The sequence below is a fragment of the Aulostomus chinensis genome, chromosome 6 (genome assembly GCF_037954235.1).
Source record: "Aulostomus chinensis isolate RoL2024-O1b breed Wild chromosome 6, RoL_Achi_v1.0, whole genome shotgun sequence".
Lineage (NCBI taxonomy): Eukaryota > Metazoa > Chordata > Actinopteri > Syngnathiformes > Aulostomidae > Aulostomus > Aulostomus chinensis.
Window position 1 is genome coordinate 22,902,220 of NC_141325.1, and position 23,444 is coordinate 22,925,663.

Consider the following 23,444-nt stretch of genomic DNA (forward strand, 5'->3'; position numbering starts at 1 on the left):
GTATTCCTTCCACCTGCCCACAACACCTCAAGTCGAGGTCACTCGCACACTGCCCCCACTATACATGGTGTGGACAGTGCACTGCTTCCCCCTCTTGAGATGGTGGATTGTGGTCCAGAATCTCTTCGAAGCTGTCTGAGATTTTGCCTTCACGAGTGCCAAAGCTGCACATGACTTGGCCTGCTGGTACCCGTAAGCTGCCTCCGGAGTCCAATGGGCCAAAAAGGCCTGATAGGAATCCTTCTTCAGCTTGACGGGTTCTGAGATTACCACTATGACAGGCACCAACCACTTTCCTGTCTTGACAATGGAGGCACAGAACATGACCCACTCAGACTAAATGTCTGCTGCCTTCCTCGGAACATAGTCAAGCTCTCCTGGAGGTGAGAGTTGAAGCCCCTTCTGACAGGAGACTCCACCAGATGTTCACAGCAGACCCTTACAATGTGTGTGGGCCTGCAAGGTCTGGCTGGCATCCTCCCCCACCATCAGAGCCATCTCACCACCAGGTGGTGATTGGTTGTGAGTTCCGTCCCACTCTTCACCCAAGTGTTCAAGACATATGACTGAATGTCTGACAACACGACCACAAAGTTAATCATCATTCCTCCCAATCACACGCCTCCAGGTCTCACTGTTGTCACCAACGTGAGTGTTGAAGTCCCCCAGCAGAAAAAGGGAATCCCCAGAGGGGGCTCTCTCCAGTACTCCCTCTGGGGAATCCAAAAAGCCTGGTACTGCAATTTGATGCGTGAGAGCAAACAAAAGACAGGACCTGTCCCCCCACCCAAAGGCGGAGGAAGATTACCCTCTCATCCACTGGGGAAAACTCCAACGTACAGGCAATGAGCCAAGGGGGAACAAGTATTGCCACCCCTGCCTATCATCTCTCACTGCTGGCAACACCAGAGTGGAAGAGAGTCCAACCCCTCTCGAGCAGATTGGTTACAGAGCGCTTGCCATGCATTGAGGTGAGTCCGACTGTATCCAGCTGGAACTTCTCAACCTCACTCAGGCTCCTTCCCCACTAGAGAGGTGACATTCCATGTGCCCAGAGCCAGCTTCTGCAGCCGAGGATCAGACCACCAAGGTCTTCACTCTCTGCTGCTATCCATCCCACACTGCACCTCACCCCTTTGGCCCCTACCATGGGTGCAGGCCTGGGCCCCTCCCCCTCCTGGGTCTCCAGAGGGGGGCCCTGGCAACCCGCTTCGGGGAAAGGAAAACTCGGTCCAACCTTGTTGGTCATCATTGGGGTCTTTTGAGCTACTGTAAGCTCAAGGAGGAGGACCTGAATGACTTACATTTTTTATTTTATCAAGTTATCTTAATGCTTCTTCTGGCATTTCCTTATTGAAATTTCCTAGGATAGAGTTTCCACAGTCCCTGAGCTCTATTTCAAGGATTTTTGATTGGTTAACATTTGTTCTTTTTTTTACTTTGATTTTTTGTGTTTATATTGTTTGTGTAGGGGGTCTGACATTTTATTCTTATGCTTGAATCGCGCTTTGTGCTACAAGACAGTTGGATGAAAAGAGTTATACATATAAAGTTTAATTGATTGATTGAAAGGCACAATACGGGGGACACGGCAATGTAGTGGTCAGCACTGTCTCCTCCAGCACAGGATCTTTCCGTGTGGAGTTTGCATGTTCTCCCTGTGCCTGCATGGGTTCTCTCCTGCTACCCCAGCTTCCTCCCACAGTCCAAAGACATGCAAGAGGGGACTAGGTTAATCAGATACTCTAAATTGACCATAGGTGTGGCTCTGAGTTTGAATAGTTGTCTGTCTTTATGTGTTGCCCCTACGATGGATTGGCGACCCATCCAGGGTGAACCCCGGCTCTTGCCTAAAGGCAGCTGGGATAGGCTCCAGCCTCCCCTTGACCCTTAACAGGATAAGTGGTAGAAAATGGATTGATGGATGGTTCAGTTTACTTCCAACAAAGTGCTTGTCTCAGTGTCAAAAGCCTATGACGTCTACAATTAGATAGATGGAAGTATTTTCTCTTACAATTTCTGTTATTATTGTAAAAATAAGCCATGCTGTTCAGACCTGCTGTAAATTTTCTTCAAGACATGGTCAGATGGCAAAGTACAAACTGATTTACTTCAAATAGGGCTCAGCATTGTATCAGTGGAGCAACATGAAGGCACACCTTGTTTGAAGTTGTCCAGGTTACGGAACTCCACTAGATTGTTGCCGTAGTAATAGTTTGTTACGTAGATCTTGGAGTCTTTAGCCAGGGGATCCTTCATCCAGGCACCTTCATTACGCCCATAACTGTGTTGCTTTTCTGGCTGCTCAATTGATGCTAGAGTGCCTTCACAGTTAAGAATCTTCCCTGAAATAGACACAATGAACATTCAGCATGTACACTGAGAAAAAAAATCTCCAAATTGAAATTGATTTCACACTCATACCCATCCAAATACAAATAATGTATCTACAACTATATTTGCCTTTACCACTGTAGTCACAGCCTGAAATAGAATACTTTGAAAGCCAGATTCACCAGCCAGACACTTCTGCAAATATGCAAAGCCATTGACTTTATGGCTGCAATCTGTGATTACTCAGCATCTGTTTCAGTTAGAAAATAGAAGATTATGTAATCAGCCCAGAGGACAATCCTCCAGATGTTCTCTGCCAGTGAAGAAAATATTGTTGTAACATCGTTGTACTATAATTACAATGAGATCACCCTTAATTTGATTACAAAATACTTCATCATAGTCAAGTGGACTAAGCAGCACTTCAGAGTGGAGTAGGTGGTTCTTACAATGGTAAATGGAGCCAAATTACCTTAAATGTCTTGACAAAGTAAACAATGTGGTCAAGTTCATTTTTAAGTTTAATGAGCAAAAGCCAACATACCCTTTAGTAAGATACTATGTACATAAATACAAGAATAACTGTGTTCAAATTATGTTTATTTTCCTCAATATGAATTTTGGAGAAAGACACACAAAGCAAACACCCGTACAAATGCAGTTTGCAACTTCTACTTCCTGCAGCTTATTTATCAGTACAATATGTGTCTTTGTGTCAATGTTTCTCTCTGTGTATTCACAGATACCTGCTCTATGAAGACTGGGCCGACTGTTGTTGTTGGAGTTGTCCAGCAGCAGCACAATTGTTGGAGCTGGTCTCTCAGGAGCTGCTGTACTTTGGGTGGTGGCAGTCGTAGGTGCAGTAGTGGTGGTAGTTGTAGTAGTAGTAGTAGTAGTAGTGGGGGTGGTGGTTGAAGCTGCAGTCGTTGCAACAGGTTCAGCCATAGTCGCCTCAATGGTTTCCAGAACCATCTCAGCGCCTCCATCCTCAGACTGGCTTTCTGTGACATGATGGACTGTGTATGATTTGGCAGAGTGATCTGGGAAGGAAGAGAGGAAGTCTGAGTCACGGCAGGAGACAGAAGGAGTTGGAATCTAAATCACTCACATGCAGCAGATGGCCCTTCAAGGTCAGACAGACCAGAGAGTTAGTGGTACGAAGAGAAAAGCTTTTAAAGTTTCAAAAACTGCTTCTTGTTCTTGTTATTTATTGTGACATTTGGGCAGTATATCAGGATAGAGACATTATCGACAAACTCTTTTAAATGGGGGTTTAAAACTTTTCAGTGACATCACTTTTCATGCAGTATATAGTTCCTTGACAATGACAAGTGTGTTTAAGATGTTCTCAGCAAAGATATCAAATTAGCAAATCAGCCTGTTTTACTGATTGGTTAAGTTAGTTCATTAATATACAGTAATGGTGAATGTGATGATGCCTCAGAACCCTCTTAAAACACTTAAATCTACATTGACTCCTCATATATTGCATTAAATATATGTCTGTCATGGAATTACAGGTAACGCTTCTATCAAATTTGGAAAATAGGACAGGGCATCATAATTTTTTAGCACCAAGGCATAGCAAGAATTCATGTAAACTATGATGAAAACTTTGAGTGCTGGTCAAGAAAACAAGGCAATCTTGTCATCCACCTGCGTTATATCAGTTATGGCTTAGCTCAGTTTTAGCAAGAAAATATTAGACAAAAACCAGTTATATTTGGAATTGGCTTGGATAAGTCTTCATGAGAGCTGTGCTGATGCTGAGATTCTCACAGAAAAATTCTTGCTAACTGTGTCCTACTTATCAACTGCAGTCCTCAAGTTAGAATGCTGAAGACCCTGAACTAGCACATCTCTTAAGGTGAAAAGTAATACTCCAAGATGGACCTGGGTACATCCAGCAGCAAAATGCATGTAAATTAACATCTTCGACATATTTGATTTTATTACAAAAAAATGTAAAACTTACTACAATTTTCAGCAAAAGGGAAAGAAATAAAGAGTAAAAATAAATAGCTTACTTTGAAATAGTATCTTTATGACCTCAGTGTTTTGAACAATGGACGGAGGGAAGTAAAGGAAGGGTGGCAACGTGGTGGGGAGTGTAAAGAGAGGGGTAGGAAAGAAAAAAGAAAGGTGTAAAAGTGAGAGGGAGTGTGAAGGAAGGAATGAAGCAAGGAGTTGTGCTTGTTGTGCATTGTAACAATATATTTCTGCAAGTAATAATAACACCATGTGATCATTTCATAATGATGATGAAGAAATAAGAGATGTGTGCTCTGAGTGTATCCATAGACATGAAATTAGAGGAGGCAGTAGCAGACACAAATACACAAAAGTACAAGACTCATAAATAAGGTAGTTAAATTTTTCCCCTTGGCTTTGCTAAAACATAGGTCATTAAAATTATAAGTAATGACTGAAATGAAATATTTGATACCAATTGTTTTCAGCTATAACCCCCAGGTCTATTTGATGGCTGGAATATTTTTGTGAGGCTTTGAATGAAATCCAGCCCCCCCCCCCCCCAACAAAATCCTTTTTTCTTTTGTCTGTATATGTATTATTTTTCTTCTTCATTTGTCAAACGTGTATTGGTTTTCAGCTTCAATAGTCAGTTGGGGTCTTAAAAAAGACCATGAATCAAAGCTAGTCCCAGCTGAGGGAGAGGCCGTATACTAACATCCTGTGCTGCCAGACAGATGTGGGAAGATGACAGCAGCGCTACACAAGCAGTACATCTTCCTGACACGCAAACCCTGAACACGTGGGCCTGATGAAGGCTGGAGAAGAAGTCTGATAGGTTTTCTGTGGAACAGTCCAGTGCTTCGGAAAGCAATCAAGTCTTTCAAGATAACTTCAACACCAACTCTAAATCCTGTCAATCAATACTATCCTTTCTCTGACCGAATATAGTTTATGACTCTCTGAAAGAGGCTGTTAGCTGACATGGCCATCTGTGTTTAATAAAGCAAATAGTACACACATTGTGCTGCTTTTGTTATTAGACTATTACTTAACAATATAGATCAAAGTCCCCTTTAGAATATTTTATTACTGTCTGTGATGAAGATATTTTCATACACACAAAGAGCTTGTGTGAGGAATACTTTGTGCATTCCTTTATACTAGACATCACTGCTAGCAATTTAAGCATTGACACCAAAAGAACTTGCTTTATTGTTGTGAGTTACATTCTATGTTGATTTAATTTGCACATTTGTTGTCATGATACTCAGATTTGAGACTTAAAAGGACTTCTCTGTTGGAGTTCAATCCTACAAAGGCAACTGTTGCAGTCCCGTCTGGACTTCGCCCACTTTCAGTTAAGGACTTTATATCTTGGACTCCTTAGTTAAATCTTTGCATTGTGTCTGTGTTGCCAACTTAGTCTATGTGAGTTCCTGTTTTATTTTTAAGTTTGCTTCCCTAGCATGTTCTTGTGTATTACTTCCCGTCATTGTCTGTTTCCTGCTTTTTTGATTGGCACCTGTGTCTCATCAGTTAATCAGTCCTCTTCAGTCACAGCCCTGTACCTTGTGTCTCTTACCCAATCAGCTCCTTCCCTGTCCTAGTGTTCTGCCACCTGTTTGTTGTTGTGCCATACAATTTAAGTTCAGCTTGTCTGTTTATTCCTTAGCTGTTTGTTCTGTGGGCAGTTGCTCACCAGAGATTATGTATGTTGTTTTCCAGTCCAATTTACCTCAATTTTTTTGTATTAACAAGCTTTTAGCTCCACCACCAACTCTGACGATGACAACAACCTTGAAAGTAGATAGTTGTCTAAGGTACAACTAGGTCTGAGTTGTAACAATACAAAATTTTGAACCAGAAAATTAGTGAAGACAACATTTTCCTATCCTTTTACAACCTCTGAGGAGTAGTGGTGGGGGTGACAGAGGAACTCACGATACAATACTATCGTAATACTTATGTACAGTAACTATTGTATCACATTAGAGCAATTCTGCAATAATTGTAGCATATATATCGAGGGTTAATCTACGATACACCATGAGATCATTCAAACTATAGAAGAAAAACTGCTTAAAATACAGGAATTCTGTTTTTATATATTGCTTTGTGGTTCCAATTTCAAAGAAGTTGTAAACTAGGATGAAAAGGAGGCTCATTATACACAACTTCTCAAAATGACAAAATGGTGAGTGATGAGTGAATCTGTTTATATCACCAGCTGTTGTAATAAAAATGTTAATATTGGATAAGTGTTTCCATAATGTTTGTAAGAATACATATCATGATAAATTGTAGTATTGATATTGACAAGGCAGGTTAAGAAGAGGTGTACACTTAGAACATTTATGGAGGCAATTTGTACTTTACGTCAGCGTTTCTGTTTTGATGGAGATAAATGTACCATTCTTCTTTTGATAATGAATTACTGTACTTTTACACAATATGACAAATAGGCTACATGACCTACAACTAATTTGATAAGATAAAACTCTTATTCATGAACATAATATAAAAAGCTCAGTATGGACTTAGATATTTTATATCTTAAAATTAAACAAGGCCTTTTTACCAAAAAAAAAAAAAATTACAAATGGCAAACTATCTAACAAGTGATTTTACAATATCAAATCTCACACAATTCAAATGCAGTGAACTTTTGGACTCGTGATACACAGCGGCTGTGTTCGGAGCTGTACACTCATTCACTCAGTCACTACTCCCTATGCAGTGTATGAAACAGTGAACTATATAGGGAATGACTGAAAGGGGTTTTGGATATGAGGCTTGAATTTTCTGAACCTCATTGCATCAGCGTATGTACCAGATATTCCCATGACGCAGCGGTACACCGAGCATATTTGATCAATTTACAACAGTTTATGAATGTACAAAGGCTTGGCTGCTAGTGTATTAATGACAGAAAATGCTGATTTTTCACTATGTTTGACCATTGTTCGTTTCTTACTTCTCCACCGTAAATACACGACCACGTTGCAATGTAGTACACAGGTGTAAAAGGAAGGGTACATCATATGTACACTCACTTCTGTTGTGCATTGTGGGTATTTTATAGTATATTGTATAGTGAATGAAAGAAACCACTGAGCATTTGAAAACAACAAGATGGCCAACAGTATAGTGCACCATTTCTCTGATAGGGAAGGGTTTTGAAGTTTAGAGTACTTCTTTTGAATTTTCAGGTACTCTTTGCTAGTTGTGCAAATCTGCTTTAAAATAAACTTTTAAAATACTCCATGTGATCCTCAATTGTACTTGATTATTTCTTTAAATTTTTTAGTACGGTGAAAGATTTGAGAACTTCCCTACCTTTTCAGCAATTCACTGTAGTTTTGGTGACGCTGTGACAGCAAAGAAATTCAGATACACTTGGCAGTAAGATGTAAGTAACTGGAACTGTGTTTGAAATGGGCACTGAAGAAAATGAAGGTGCCTCAACCTCCCTAGAATGAATAAAAGTTTTAGGGTCTTTAATAGAGATTATGGAAATAGAGCTAATGGCTTCAGTGATTTGACAAGGGTGGCTGAGCTTATTGAGATTCACATACATGGCAGAACACGCGATCTGACAGCGTTATGTGCGTGTGCCCTGTGCAAACTCAGCATACCTATTCACTCAACTAGACTTAAAGAGGATTGGAAGAAGTCAGGAAATGTTTTCTCTGCATTGGTGAGGGTCCCCACACATTGTTGTGAGGAGTGAAGCTGAGGCATGTCATGGCCATGGCAGCACTCCATTGACACAGCATTCCATCTTGTCCATGTATTTTGTCAATAAAAGATTTGGATTTCCTGCTCACTGAATGCGTACCAGCAATCCAATTCTGCACTGACTCGACCAGCTTTGGTTAAAACAACACCGGAATAAATCTTGTGGAGATCTTGTGTGGTGAACAGCGATGGATTCTCTCGTTTATTGCCTTGCACTAAGGTGTGAAGTTAGCAGCACAACTAAAGCCATATCACACACTTGTGTAAATAAACATTCTCGGGGAACTTCATACTGTCCTCTAGTGGAGACTAAATCCTCCTAATTAGGGTCTTGACTCTGTTTGTGAGATGTATAAAGCCACGGCTGCTGGTTGATCTCAATCCAACAAAGTGTCATGTGAGGTGAAATTATATTGTTGAAGAAACTCATTTGGATCATTTTCAACACCCACAGTGGATCACACACAGATGATCGCACACAGATGGGAGTGCAAACTCAGCTAAAGTGCAAGCACGATGTTTGCTTTAGCTCCGAGAGGGTGGTTTTCTATAAACACAGCCCTATGCTGGGAGAGTATAGCGTCCCTGCCTAGCTGAAAATGCTCACCTCCTCTGTGCTCTTCCTCATCGGTCTTGGCAGCCTTGTAGTATGTAATGCCCCTCACCACGCCTGGCTGGTGGCCAACCACTTTAGCTTTGGCTGTAGGATCAGGCTTGAGCGGCTTTCCAGTTTTAATGACCTCTTTCTTGGGCTTTATGACTTTTTCTTTGGGTTTAGGAGGGGGTTTAGATGCAGGGGTCTTTTTGTTGGGTGGTTTTACCGCCTTGGCTTTCTCATCATTTGTATCCTGCAAACAATGACATTTGAGTTAAGTCAGCACACGATGTAATATTTGTTTGCAGCTGTATTTTATATGTTTAATGCACATTTGAAGTTTGCCTTGCGAAAGCTACAGGGATATGCACACAATTTGGACAACATTGTGATGCCCTCATTGTTAAATGTCTCACAGTGCGAGAAGAGAAAATGTACACTCGTGAAAACACCATCATAAAAGTTATGCTGCTAATATGTATAATGATCTGTTTGAGAGACAATGATTCATATTAATGATCATTTTGTAGGGAGTGATTTTGCCTAACTATAGAACAGTAGTGGGATATATTGCCAGATGTTCCTAATATTTTTCAACCCTTCTTAACATAAATGTGATGGACAAAATATTAGGAACACCACCATAATCCTGCTCACCCACATACATTCCCTGTGTATTTCAAGCATGAGGCTACTGCTGTTGATACTCTGTTGCTTACACTCCAAAAGCATCATCACTCACCGTCAGGCACTAACTGTACTATTAAATCAATGTCTACACATTGTCAATATGCAGTTTTAAAAATTTTAAATTGTGATTTTATCCACTGGAAATCTGAAAATAATAACAGCAAATGTGCATTGGTGCAAGGAACAGAAAAGCTGGCTGACAGTGAAATAGCAGCAGGATCAATTGGCAAGAATGCAATAAACAAAGAAATAGACTAGACTAGAATGAATGAGTCACACAGCCCTTAGGAATACTAAATGTTTTCTTGTAATGTACCACCAATACTACAAGTACTACTACTCTCACTAATGCACTTTTTTTAAAATCTCCTATGATGCTAACAATAACCTTCTAATTTGTCAGATTTTTCTGATGTTGCTCAATTTTTCTAGCTGATGCTAATAATGATGTTCAGAGGAAGCAAATATCAGACATATATGTCATCTGATTTTATACTATATATATATATATATATATATATATATATATATATATATATAAATACTGTAAGCAAAAATGTACTCAGTAAATCAGAATAAAAAACAGTAATTATTCCTAATCTTTCGATACTGGCACGCACATAGCAGAGTTTTCAGGAAACATTTTCTTCAAGTCCTTGTATTTCTATGACATATAGATGACATTTATTTTCATTTTTGCTATTAAAACATTTTTTATGGGCGGTAAGGTGATGCAGTGGTTAGCACTGTCACCTCACAGCAAGAAAGATCGAGGTTCGAGCCCCAGCTTAAGCACGGGATCTTTCTGTGTGGAGTCTCCATGTTCTCCCTGTGACTGTGTGGGTTCTCTCCAGGTACTCCAGCTTCCTCCCACAGTCCACAGACATGCAAAAGGGGACAAGGCTGATTGATACTCTAAATTGACCGTGATTTATTTAATTTACCTGTGTTTGACTATATAGCAATTCATTATCTTTCAAGCAGCAATTAGGACTTTTGAAGTGATTATGTAATCAATCCCTGTGTCTGTGTGGGACCAATATAAGCAAGTGAGGGGTGGGGGGGGGGGGGGGGTGGAGCCTATCCCAGCGGCTTTCGGGCGAAAGGCGGGTTCACTCTGGACAAGTTGCCAGTCCATCGCAGGGCCAACACATATAGACAGGCAACCAGTCACACCTACAGCCAGTTTAGAGTATCAATCAGCCTAGTCTCCAATTGCATGTCTTTGGACAGTGGGAAGAAACCAGAGTACCTGGAGAGAACCCACACAGGCACAGGGAAAACATGCACAGAAAGATCCTGTGCCCAAGCCGGGACTCGAACCCGAAACCTTTTTGCTGTGAGGTGACAGTGCTAACCACTGCACCACCGTGATGCCCTTCGATACTACATACCGGTACTTAAAATTTTGTGTATCGTCAACTCAAAATGGAAAAAAGTATGGATAGTGTGCGAAAATTGAATACGCAAAGTACCTGGATGATGTACTCAAATCGGTCAAGATTTTGAGCATGCGACTGTGGACACTCATTTCATAGATAAAAATGGCGGCTGACAGCTGTGGTGAGAGTCGGTCGACACTGACTTGTATAGCATCACCTTTACATAAAATAACGGGGACGAGTTTGAAATTCTGTGTGGACACGGGTTTGAAAAAATAAAATGACTTGTCACCAAAATGTTTTGCTTAATAGATCACACAAATTAACTATACATACTGTTGCATCCTCAGCCAATAGAAGGAGGACATTGCGTTTATGGCTCCAGTTGTGGTGTAACAATGCGCGATGACATTGACGCTCATTGACATGACGTTCATTTTGCAGTTTTACTGCTTCAAAAATCGACCAACAAACGCAGGCAAAAGGTGGCGGTGCTAGCCGGTCACAAATCGGCGAAGAAGAAGACTTCGCTTCTTCATTTCCAATGAGTGCACCGCGCTGCAGTATGCGATTCGGGACAGCACTTATGAGCACTGCACCCTCGAAACTCGCACACTGCGCGATTGAGTACATTGTATGCTTAGTATACTCAGTTTGAAAATTTGAAGTATGCAGTATGCGATTTGGGACACAGCCTTCGTGTATGGATTTAACTTGACTTGAAGTTATTGTACCTGTGCTTTGGTCTCAGAAGAGTCTCTCTGAAGCAGTTGCAGACTGAGACTGGAGATCTCCTTCTTGATGCTCATCATAATGTTGGAGTAGTTCTCATATCTCTTAAACTGGTTGTTAAGGCTCGCCATGCTGTCTCGGACAAACTCGTTATCACGTGTTAGGTTCGTCTTGATTGTCTGTAAAATGATATTATTGTCATTTTTAATCATCGCCAAAAAAAATCATCAATCATCATAATTGTGTTTGTTACTTACCTCTTCCAGGGTGTTCATCTGAGACACCACCTTGTTGATGTAGGAGTGGACTTTCATTAGATCCATGCTGTAAAGGGTTCCCTCGAGAAGGTCCACCATAGATTGGAGCTGGGGGTTGGTGACAAGGAGAGTAACTAGCATTATTCACTGTCTCATAAATACAAACCTGACAGATTTGTGGGGGTTTTCTTCCAGCTAAATATTACACTGTCATTACTTAAGTGCACAGTGTCAATATTTACTCCTATTACCACTATTGCCACCCACACTCAATCAATAGGCAGCAGTGCACTCTCAGTCTGGGGTCAATTCAGGGTCCGGCTTAATTATTACAGGCCTTTTCTTAAGAAATGTACTGTACAGTATGTCTTTTTTTTCTGGTGTGTCTGCTTGTTGGCTAACAAGTCATCTCCAAAAGAGACAAAAGGGTTTGGGTTACTTTTTGGAAATATAGGTGATATGACATGGAACGAGTACTTAACATTGGAGACAATCTGGATTAAATTGTAGATCATGGATTCTGAAAATTCTAAGCTTGTGGCATACTATAGATAATAGCAGCCTTTCTTGTCACAGGCAGTTGGGAAAATAATTCAGCAGACCCTACATATTTGGATATATGGTCATGTTATTCTGTATCCTTGTAGACCTCTTGGTGAGAGATGTGTGCTCTCAGAGTGCTTTCTAGTTAAACGCGGAGTCAAATGAAACTTCTACAACTGCCTTCTTCTTCATATGGTTCATAGCGTGCCTTCCCTGCCTGTGACGTATAAAAATGTTCATCAGGTTTGTGCAGGTGTGCTCAAACGTTCAGAATAATTTCCTGCTGCTGGGAATAGAAAAATCCTTTTTTGTCTTTTTCAGTCTCTTTGGTGAACACAGTCTTTTAAAAGCTGTTCGTAGGACCTTGGAGCTCGTGTTTGATTGTTTGTGATATTGTCATTTGGTAAATCCATGAAACAATGCTAACTTAATACAGAAATACGTCTTTCATATCAATAATATGATCCGACAAGACCGCAGGACCAAAGCTCCATTACTTAATCACTGCTGCACTTAGTACTCCCAAACGAAAAGGCACTCAAAAAGCAAATGCATCTACCAGAGCGATATGACATCATTATATCCAGATCAATTTCAAATCTTATCATTGTTCCTAAACCTAATTGCTGTAATCCTTTTTATTCTGCTAACAAACACCAGACAAGCAGTGATAGATAACTACCTCCTCGGTAGAAGTAATTCATGAACATAGTTTTAAATTGCTGCATGTATATAAACACAGTCTTTGAGTTGAATCTTCTAACCTTTAATAACTCTGGAGCCTGTTTCTTAAGCTTTTCCATCTTCCATTCATTCTCACAGGGATTGAGGGAGGATGGTGGTGCCGTGCATGAGCACTTGCAGTCAGATCCAGAGCTGACTGTTTCCACTGTGTAGAAGTCCTCAACGCGTACACTGCCACTCCGCAGCCGCAAGCAGGCATCCTTGCTTAAAGGGCGCATGATACACTTACAGCGGCAGTCTGAGCCCTCTGATGTCATCCGAACAGGTTCTGTCTCCCCAAAGATCTGAAGAGGGACAATGTGAACTATCAGAAAAAAGGCAATATTTGTGCTTTCTGTGTTGTGACTAAAATCCTTCCTTTAATTTTGCATTTAAAATGAACAGATAAAATAAAAATGAACATAAGGACAATGTCAACATCAGTCTGATTACTGATAATACCTCATGATAATGTTTCTGTTTATGCACTGGTTGTAAGTTGATATCAAGCTATTAGTTGCCTGCTGGGTAGACTTTGCTGATCCCCAGTGAGGGAAATTATATAGTGACATGCATTTAAAAAAATAACATAGCAACTATACAGTGTATCTGAAAGGAAAACAGTCTGAATATGTGTGAAAATTTAAAAAAAAATAGTCAAATGAATAAAAGAATATAATAAAAATGTAGCATGTTCTATGATGATGCATACATTACACAAAGGATATAAAGATATGTCTGAAAACTTTTTGAGATTTGATTTGATTTGCAATCTGGTAGAGAAGGAAGATGTGTAAAATCACAGAAAAGGTTTGCCATGGTGGAGTTTGGCTGAAACAGAAACAGATGAAAGCCCTGAGAGTTCCGTTAGACACAGGTGAAGAATTATTGCTTTGGGCAGAAAAGAGTGGAGACGCATCACTGCAAAGTCTGGTGAGTCCGAGACAAAAAAACCCACTTGAATTTGCATCTGGAGACACTGCATTACTGATTGTGATATGATGAATGGTGTTCTGTGCAGTTGGGCAGTGGTTAGAGTTGGCTTGACTATTATTACCATGGCAGCTGAGTCACAAGTATTCTCATTTGACAGCTTCACACAAAATATTTATGCCAAATTTAAAAGAAGATCCGTCAAAATGCTCTAAAGGTAACATCAACAGAACTGACGTGATTGTGCCACATGCTAGACCCTGCACCCTTCAAGACCCAAGCCAAGTTTCTGTGTTTTGTTAAAGTTAAAGTGGTTGAACCTGCGACTAGATCTCAGCCCAGTTGGACCAATCATTACATGGACCTGATACCTGTTATTGTCATAATAATAAGCAGCTTAAATTTTGCTCTTTGCTCTACAAGCGCCCTCCGCTGACAAGACTGTATCATAACATCTCCCTCACACAGACATAGCCATGGTTCTATCATTCAAGTAACTGTAATGACTTTTGTTGACACACACACAACACTACTATATTTAGAATTTTTAAAAACTAAAACTAGGCAACGTTTATGAGGAATTAAACTGACAAACTAATGGAACAAATAAGCATTCACGACACTTGAAACGGCAGAAAAAGTGTGGAGAGGGTGGCAGGCTTATCCCTAATGAATAACAGTTTGTTCAGTGCCCTGGCTCTCCACCACAACTTCAAAGGTGTCTGGTTTTGAGCCAGTTACACAGCCGGCCTTCTTAATCAGCTTATTAAGTATGTTAGTCGCTGGCTCCAGTTTTGCCCTGCAGCAAAATACTGACCACAACAGACTGATAGAAGGTTTCCAATATCCTGCTGCACACGCCTCCACAGGAAATTGAATCTGTTCATCCCCTTCTTACAGAGACTAAAGTTGAAATATTTCTGTACTGTGGCCCTATTTTTATTGAGCCTCATGGATAAGCAAGAATTTAACACATCTGACTTGAATATCAATGACCTCAAATGCACTGTATATTGATTCAATTAAATAAAATGACGCAGTTTGTGAAGTTAATATGCTGCATTGTCGGTTCCCCCACCAGTTAGTCCCGAATCATTCCAGTCACCTATTCCATTGTACCCCCACTGGACCTGCATGAATACTAAATCCAAGTTTTATTTTAGAGAAACAAAGGCAAGGGAAGGAAAGTGATTCCAAGATTTAAAAAAAACAAAAAAAACTAACTAAACACATGCTTCCCGTCTTTTGCAGGATAGCCGGTGTGACTCAGAGGAAAACTTCAGAAACAGAACTCAGAGGGATTCTGTATCACCAGTTGGCCTTTGGCTGCCATGTGTGATGAAAGAGATTTGGCAGGCTCTGGTCATGGCTCACTTAAAAAAAACAGGAAGCAATGCATGGCAGCTTGATGAGATGTTCCACACAGTTCCAATGTGAGAAGAATGGCCGCTGGCATACAGAAGAGACAGCTTTCACACAAGAGGCCAAGTCCACAGGCTTAAATGATGAAATGATGATGTTGGGTTGGCAGAACACAGCTCTGTGACTTTCTTAGCTTTCTCTTGAAATTCAGTCCATCTTAAAATGGCAGACTTATTTAACAGATAAATAACTGTGTTCTCTCACATAGCCCTTCAGAGTGGCCTTTATGTACCTACCTTTTCTTAATGAAGATGTGATCAGGCTTAGAGTTAAGCAAACTTTCATCACATTCCATGAATGCAGAAGCAGGCGTTAATGAAAATCTTTATTGAACAGGTGGCAAATTTGCAATGTGCAGTGTAAAACTGAAAAGATACTTCACTGAAATGTGTCCTTAGCCTTCAAGTCACAAATGGTCAGTGTTCTGAACTTATGATGGCGTTTCCCTCTCAATTAAATTTTTTGTGTGCGACTCAAACATGCAGAAAGAGCCAGCCATGTACATTTAACTTGAAAGTAATGGCAACTGATTTTTAACAAAAGTAAACCTGTTCAAGAGCATCACTCTCAAGTGCAGTATTCAGTAATTAAAATATCAAAGGAAAAAGAGCTCTGGTACTGGTTCACGTGTATCAGAAACTGAAAAAAATTATCCACATCCTGTCTCGGAGGAAGTTCGTGCTGTTGTCTTTTCCTACTGAGATTTAGGGTTCCTTGCAAACCACAGGACAGATGCACACATGGAACCAGTTTGATCTGAAAATAAGGAGATTTTTAATAAATGAACTGTGGACATTTTGACCTATCACGGGAGGAAAACCACACGTGTAGCTAATTATTGATTTTATTAATGATAGTTTTGTTCTATTGAAGTGATCCACTAAGCTATTACAGTGACCATGAGCCAGCACATTCAATACCAGGATAGGATGCACTATCTAAGGGCCTACATTCACATAAACCTTTGTCTCAAAAAAAAAAAAAATGGCAGCAACTGAGGAGCACTGGCATAAATCAAAGTCAACAATAGCTTGTCAAATATATTCTGATGGCATATTCCATTTGCTTTTTACTTCCTATTTCTTACTTGCTGAAGGGCAAGGGGGATTTGTGTGAGAGAAATTAAAAAACAAACAAACCTACACAATTGAATCACCTGACTGTGGCTCAGGTGACATTTACCTTCACCACACCTATGGCCAAGACCAACGGCAAATGTGGTTTGAGTGATTGGATCTCAGTTGCACAGTTGAATACTTGTTTCATGAAAGATCAGGCACATATATTAGCTGTATGGATAGATGTCGCATGTAGGCTGGGAAAGTAAAATCAATGAAGAGGCTTAGTCCTGCTTTTTTTTTAATGGCTGAATTCATTGGCTTGCACAAAGAAGTCTGATTGTCAATGAGAAAACAGTCTTTATTTGTCACTTGAACTATTATCACAGGAAACATTTTCATAAACATGTGTTTATGCTCTTGTGTTGTGTTATTCAACGTAGTATGATGCTCATTTTGGAAATAAATCATCATATTCAGAGAAAAAAAGAGGATAAAGCAGGGTGTGCTTTAGGATTTATGCCTTAATATTGACAGGTTGCAACCAAGGTGACCTGTTCGTTTTAAATCCACCCCTCCATCCTCTGCATCACCACCCACAAAGCCGAGATGGCAATGGCCACCCACAGTCTCCTCTTCACTCCACACAGATCTCAATGTTTTCCATTTTGCCTCTCTTGGGTGGAGCTGATGATTCAGTGGATATTAAAGTTTAAACACCTCATGAATTATACACTAAGCCTGTTTCCACCACTCATCATTGCATTGTGCGTATACCAAGACAAAAACTTTTCCAATTGAAACTTTTATAACTTTTTGTTGCTATTTTTCAAAATTGAAAACACTCCCAAGCATACATTTCACCTGTACAGCTTATCTCCTTCCTCTTGGCACAAACCATTACAGCATTCACTCTTTTTGATGATCTGATTGGCAAATGTATCTAAAACTAAATCTACTAAAGACAAAGTTGATCCCATGGCATACTTGTTTTATTTAGTTCATGATACAGGTGTGTAAAATCAATTGAGGATATGTTACAGGTTACAGGACATGGAGTCAGAGGAGGTGGGCACTCCCTAGGCCAAAAGGATCTAAAAATTGGTTGGCAGACAGATGCAAATATCTGCAGTCTTTTTAATACTTGTAGCATTTTTGGACTTTTCATTCATTTTGAATATCTTTTGGCAGTGCAGTAGCAAGTTTAGAGGAGATAAGGGGGAGGAGTAGTGGCGGGAGGGGCTCATTAGTGAAGGAATGCAGGCTGCATGATGGGGGACGATGTTAGGTAGAGGGAGGAAAGGGGAGGGGGGTCCTTCCCTCCATTACTGCAGACATACTTGGGGTGTCTGATACAGGGCAGGACTCCTCTATGCAGACCCAAGCCAACTCTGACCCATGTCAAGCGAAAAGGCAGCAGGTTGACAAATGCTACAACCACATGAAAACAGAGTGGATTAGCAGATTAAACTTCTTTAGCAGAGGCTATGCCCACAACCCCGCTGAGCTGTATTGTTTGACCCCAGCCAAACACTGACTGCTCCATAGCAACATCAGCTTAAGTTGCTTTAAATTGGAGAAATTCCAATCAGATTTACTCTCCTACTTCATGTTTTGTCTAGTCGACACAGACAAACTTGAGATTTTACTGCAGGAGAAACATTCAGTACCAGTTTATCATCAAAACTCTGCCTATAAGAGCAGCTTGCTGCAACATCTGTCAAGTCATATATGCCGGCATGCCTAACTGATCATCCAACATCTCATGCCAAGCTGACCTACCAGCATGAGGACAAGCAACGCAATTAAGATAGCTAATAATAGAGAGTACAGGGGTATATAATGCATGCTTTGAACCTTTCATTTTGACCTGTCAATTTTCAGGTCAAAAAGAACAGGGTGCAAACATGAACTTGTGTCTTCACAATGGGAGGAAAGGACCCTTCAGGTCACAGAGCTCTATTAGCTCAAGTGATGCAGCCTTAAAGTGCTAACACACCCTGACAGTGATGAAGTGAAACCCCAATTGTGCTCAGGGTTGCTATAAACACAGTATGTGTTGCACAATGGATGTTACTTTTGAAAGCTCTTGCTGGTGTTGGGGAAGGAGTTAAAGTTTCAGTTGTGCTGGCCTGTTGTATTTGTAGCGATGTTCATATAAACAAGTACATCCTCCCCTTGTGCTGTTTGCCAGCAAGTAATTAGAGGGGCAATTGGTGAAAAGGCAAGCTGGCAGCGCAGTTACCCTGTGGCAAAACTCAAATGTTCAGCTTCAAGTTCCAACCCTTTAAACCCCTTAAACACAAGTGATTCCTTTCATGAGCTGCAGCTAATTCAATAGCCCTCACTTTTAAAGCCATCATGAATACCAATTGTATTTAGTATTAGCCCATCAAGTCCATGTTGTATGATAAACTGTCCTTTTAAAAATCCACATCTCCTGTCAAGGGCACTCAGGACTTCACTCACAGATGCATTCCAGTTCAAAGCGTCCGCCTGATTTTTAATCTAATTAACAGTGCTTATGATAAACAGTCTTAGTGCGCCACTGTAAAGATTAACTTGGTACAAAGGGGGGATTCAATTGAAGCCTTTGGTCTGAGATGAACTGTGAGGTCCCAGGCTCAGACTCAGAACAAAAACACAGGCATTAGCACTTGGATGTTAATTAGCTGAACACAAAGTATATCAAGCCCTTGCTGCTTTTGGGGGTACACATCTACATTCCTGCAGAGTCTGTTTATGTGTCCGGATACTCTCTCAACATTTTACACATCACAGCACATCGGGATGCAGATTAAAGATACTAACACACTTTGCAAACATTTCAACAGTTTCTTGCTTATTTGCAAAGTGCATTTATTTATGAGTCTATTTGATGGGTGACAACAAGCACATAAATATCAAGATGTCAATATGGCTTCCACATCCAATAGTCCACAACGTAGTAAATCACAACATGTTATTAGACTGATTGGAAAACTGGATGGTAATATTTGGTACAGCATTTAACTGGTTCGAGTCCTGTTCTATAAGTAATCGCACATCTGAGCTGACAAAAATGATGTGCACAGCTCCCCACGGCTCCATTCTAGGGCCACTTCCATTCATGCTCCCACTAGTTCAGATGATAGAAAACGTTGAACTTTACTACAATAATTATTTGGTCAACAAACACATTTAAAAACTTTAACCATATCACAAGGGATTACAATCCTGTACAAATGATGGATGCATTGTGAAAATTTTTAAATTTTTATTTAAAAAACTCCAAACCAAGTCAGTAGTGGAGGTGCAATTATGGCCTCAGACCTGAATTTCAACAGCCACATAAACACAATTACAAAGTCAATGTATCATCACCTCAAGAACATATCCAGGATGTTTTTCTCTGAAGAATTTTTTACCTTCATCATACTGGACAACTCTGCAGTTGTCTTTACATGTCTCTGTAAAATCAGACATTTGCAGCTGCATGACTCCTTAGACCTAAGTGGATCACATCACTCTTAGGGTAAGGGCTTATACGCTGGCTTCCTGTCTGTCAAAGAACTGATTTTAAAATACTGCTGAAGGTTTGTAAAGTAATGAATGGGTCAGGGCCAGAATACATTTGACCTCTCAGAAAGTGAGGGACAGGTTTGCTTTCTCTGTTAACAGAGTCACAATTAAATATGTACAAGAGGCTTCTGTTATGCACTTTAGCATCTGGAACAATCTGTTATATCTGATGCTTCCTTTTTCAACAAACAAACAAACAAATCTTAAACAAGTCCCAATTAGGCCATTAAGGGATTCATTCAGATTCACACTCGAAACTAACAAAATTCTGTTAAACACCATAATAAAATTATCAAAAGTAAAGCCAAATTTTCCCCAAAGATGGTTTGTGTCATTTCTTATCATATATGTTCATGGGTTAATTTTTTTTTTGTAAAACTCTTGTTTCTATTTGAGCATTATGAGATGTAACACCAATTCATGACTATGATTGTCAAACAGTTGTTTTGTGATAAACTGATCTCGCAAGATGTCAATACCTTGGCTTCCCTAATGACTACAGGTAAAATAGGGGGCTCTGGGAGAGCACACACACCTACTAAGATCCAGGTCTAAATCAGTCCTAAAATATAATCAATTGTTCCTCAACCTAAGTTCTGCAACATTTTCTTAAAAATCCATCCAAAACTTTTTGAGTTATCCTGCTGAAAAATACAATGACAAACTAACACTGTTGATTGTCTCCTTGGTGGAGGTAGGAATGATGTCACCAGCACAGGATGTCAGCACCCATATTTTCATACAGTGGGAAATAGTGCAGATGTGCAGTCCAGATACCATATACTGTCTATGGTTCCAAACACAACTAAAAAACAATCTGTGCTCATAACTGGAAAAGTGAGCCTCCCACTGCAAAGTTGTTGTTGGGTCTTTGCCATTGACCTCCCATCTGCGTCTTGGGTGGTTGAATTGATCCAAAAAATGTGTAACTGATATAATATAAGCAGAGCTTTAGTCGCTGCAGCTACATTAACTAATCTGCTGCATAAACTGTTAGATCTACATCCATAAACGCATTATAATTTAAGCCTGTTTGTAAGATGGCCAACCAAGACTTACCAGACTTATCATCAGAAAAGAACATTGATATTGGATGATTCCTGGAACATGTTCAAGTGCTTTCTCCAGCAGCTAAGGAAAGCTTAGTGATAGTGTTGGAGCTGAGTGCAGGGCGAGACCAAGAGTTGAAGAAACGATGCTTTAAAACTGCTGTGAGAAGTGTTAACAAAACCAAAGATGCTGATGTGATATTTATTGTCAACTATACTAAAAGAAGCCTTGTTATGAAAAAAAATATATACTGAATTTTCAGTTTGCTAAGTGTGTAAATTATGATGCATTTAGGATGCAATGCATTAGATTCTATATTGTATTTAATTTGCAAATCCTGGAAAGGAATTTCAATGGTCTTTCTTTAGCACTGGAAAGGTATTTCCAGGAATTCTTGGATTGAACCAATTTGGACTTGCAGCATGTCATCATTGTAGGATGATTCAGCTCCAGAACTTCACTACTCCCATCAATATCAGATGACTGAAAAAAATCCTTGTGGTATCTGAAAATAAAAGATGTTTTTGTAGGGTTGAAACCACCTGTGGGCTTCCTAACACAAGCCACACCAAGCCAAATGAGTTATTGTGCTGGCCATGTATCTGCAGGCCAAGCTTTTGCTGCCAAACTGTTTTATAATTGAGTCTTATCAAAAGGCAAAAGGTCTCATTTAAGGAATCAGTATGCTAATTGGTTCATTAGTAAAAACTTTTTGGGGGGGGGGGGTCAGGATATTAAGATGTTCAGGAAGTGTTCATGTCAGACAGCCCTCTGTGTTAATATGATGGAGAAAAATGCAAAAGAGACCTTATGTTTATATAGGTGGGGGTGAAATGGATGTATGTGTTGCCAGTTGTGGCTTTCACGATTATCATTCAAGACAAAAGTGTTTTGAGTCTGAATAAATCTATTTGCTAAGCCCCCTATGGTCAAAGAAAACTTCAATATGAGCGAGAGTGCTCATAAAATGCGAATAACGTGCAGGGTCATGATCCTGGGCCAAAAAGCAAATGTTCACCCATTCATGCTAAACACCAAAAGCAGTTTTTTGCCAGATCATTGCCTCAGTTTGAAAGAGCTATTAGTCTTTGTCATTTCCAACAGCTTGCAGCTTTGTTTTAACCCAAAACATGGACTTAACTTCAAGCTGACTGATGATGTTGACACTTCATCAAGCCCCATGTGACATCCCTAATTAAATGTTTTGTTGACATAACATGGCATGACAAAATGTCTTCTCATTCACACTGTGCACAAGAAACATAGAAGAACCTGCAATTTTCTGCCTCACAGTGCCAAGCTGAGGCACACGGAGCATCCCATTCTGCTGTCTCCTTTTTTCAGCCCCCCCACCGACCTTGCACTGATTGTCCTCGGGTTTGTTTACAACCAAAACACCAAGCAGGTGCTCGTACTGGTTCCCACGCCACCCTGTGGTGCCCTCTATGCCCTCTTCTGAGAGGGCTTTGTTTCTCATTAATACCAGTGTCACCAGTCTGGCTGCAGAAAGACTGGATATCTTCACAAATACAAGACTGGACTTATTGGAAGGAGATTTACTCTATCATGTGTAGTGATACAAAGTTTGATTCCCTGTAGAATTTACAGCTGGTCAGAACATAAAGTATACAATACAAACACAACATATTACCATAACAAGAGATCAATATGACACTGGTTGATCTCCTGGTTAATATGTCCACAAGAACAGATTCCAATGGATTTATTGGATTTCTTATCAATCACAGCAAAAACCCAGCTGGCCAACCATATTGTTAAGTGTAAAGTTGATTGAGACATAAGCTGACCAAAATTTAATCCCAGGACACCATCAAATGCCAACATCAATGACTAAGACACTGGTGACAGCTAACATTGATATTTTGATGCAGTTTTTAATTTGTATTGTTAAGTAATCACAATCGGGCTGCACGGTGGTGCAGTGGTTAGCACTGTGGCCTCACAGCAAGAAGGTGCCGGGTTCGAGTCCCGGCTCGGGCACAGGATCTTTCTGTGTGGAGTTTGCATGTTCTCCCCGTGTCTGTGTGGGTTCTCTCCAGGTACTGCGGCTTCCTCCCACAGTCCAAAAACATGCAATTGGGGACTAGGCTGATTGGATTCTCTAAATTGACCGTAGGTATGAATGTGAGTGTGAATGGTTGTTCGTCTCTCTATGTTGGCCCTGCGATGGACTGGCGACCTGTCTGAACCCCGCCTCTCGCCCGTTGACGCTGGGATAGGCTCCAGCCCCCCCGCGACCCTTAATGTGTAGGAATAAGCGGAAGATGACGATGGAAGTAATCACAATCTAACGTCTTCCTAAATGGTATAATGACCCCAAAACTCAAGACCCCTACATTTGACTTACCTTGCCTAAAATCTTTATACTACTTAATCACTTATTGCAGAAAAATTACTTTTTATTTAATACGGTTTCTATAAATGTATGTTT

At 40.3% G+C, this 23,444-nt stretch overlaps 1 protein-coding gene across 1 annotated transcript in view; it reads right to left on the bottom strand.

The window, feature by feature from the left end:
• Positions 1-23,444, bottom strand: part of olfml2a (olfactomedin-like 2A) — a 37,212-nt gene that overhangs the window by 8,371 nt on the left and 5,397 nt on the right. The window contains exons 2-7 of the mRNA XM_086207074.1: positions 13,010-13,273; positions 11,703-11,810; positions 11,448-11,624; positions 8,654-8,894; positions 3,081-3,374; positions 2,160-2,345 (exon numbers count right to left, since the gene is read on the bottom strand). Coding sequence (XP_086063200.1) covers positions 2,160-2,345; positions 3,081-3,374; positions 8,654-8,894; positions 11,448-11,624; positions 11,703-11,810; positions 13,010-13,273 — 1,270 coding nt within the window. The remainder of the gene's footprint in view (positions 1-2,159; positions 2,346-3,080; positions 3,375-8,653; positions 8,895-11,447; positions 11,625-11,702; positions 11,811-13,009; positions 13,274-23,444) is intronic.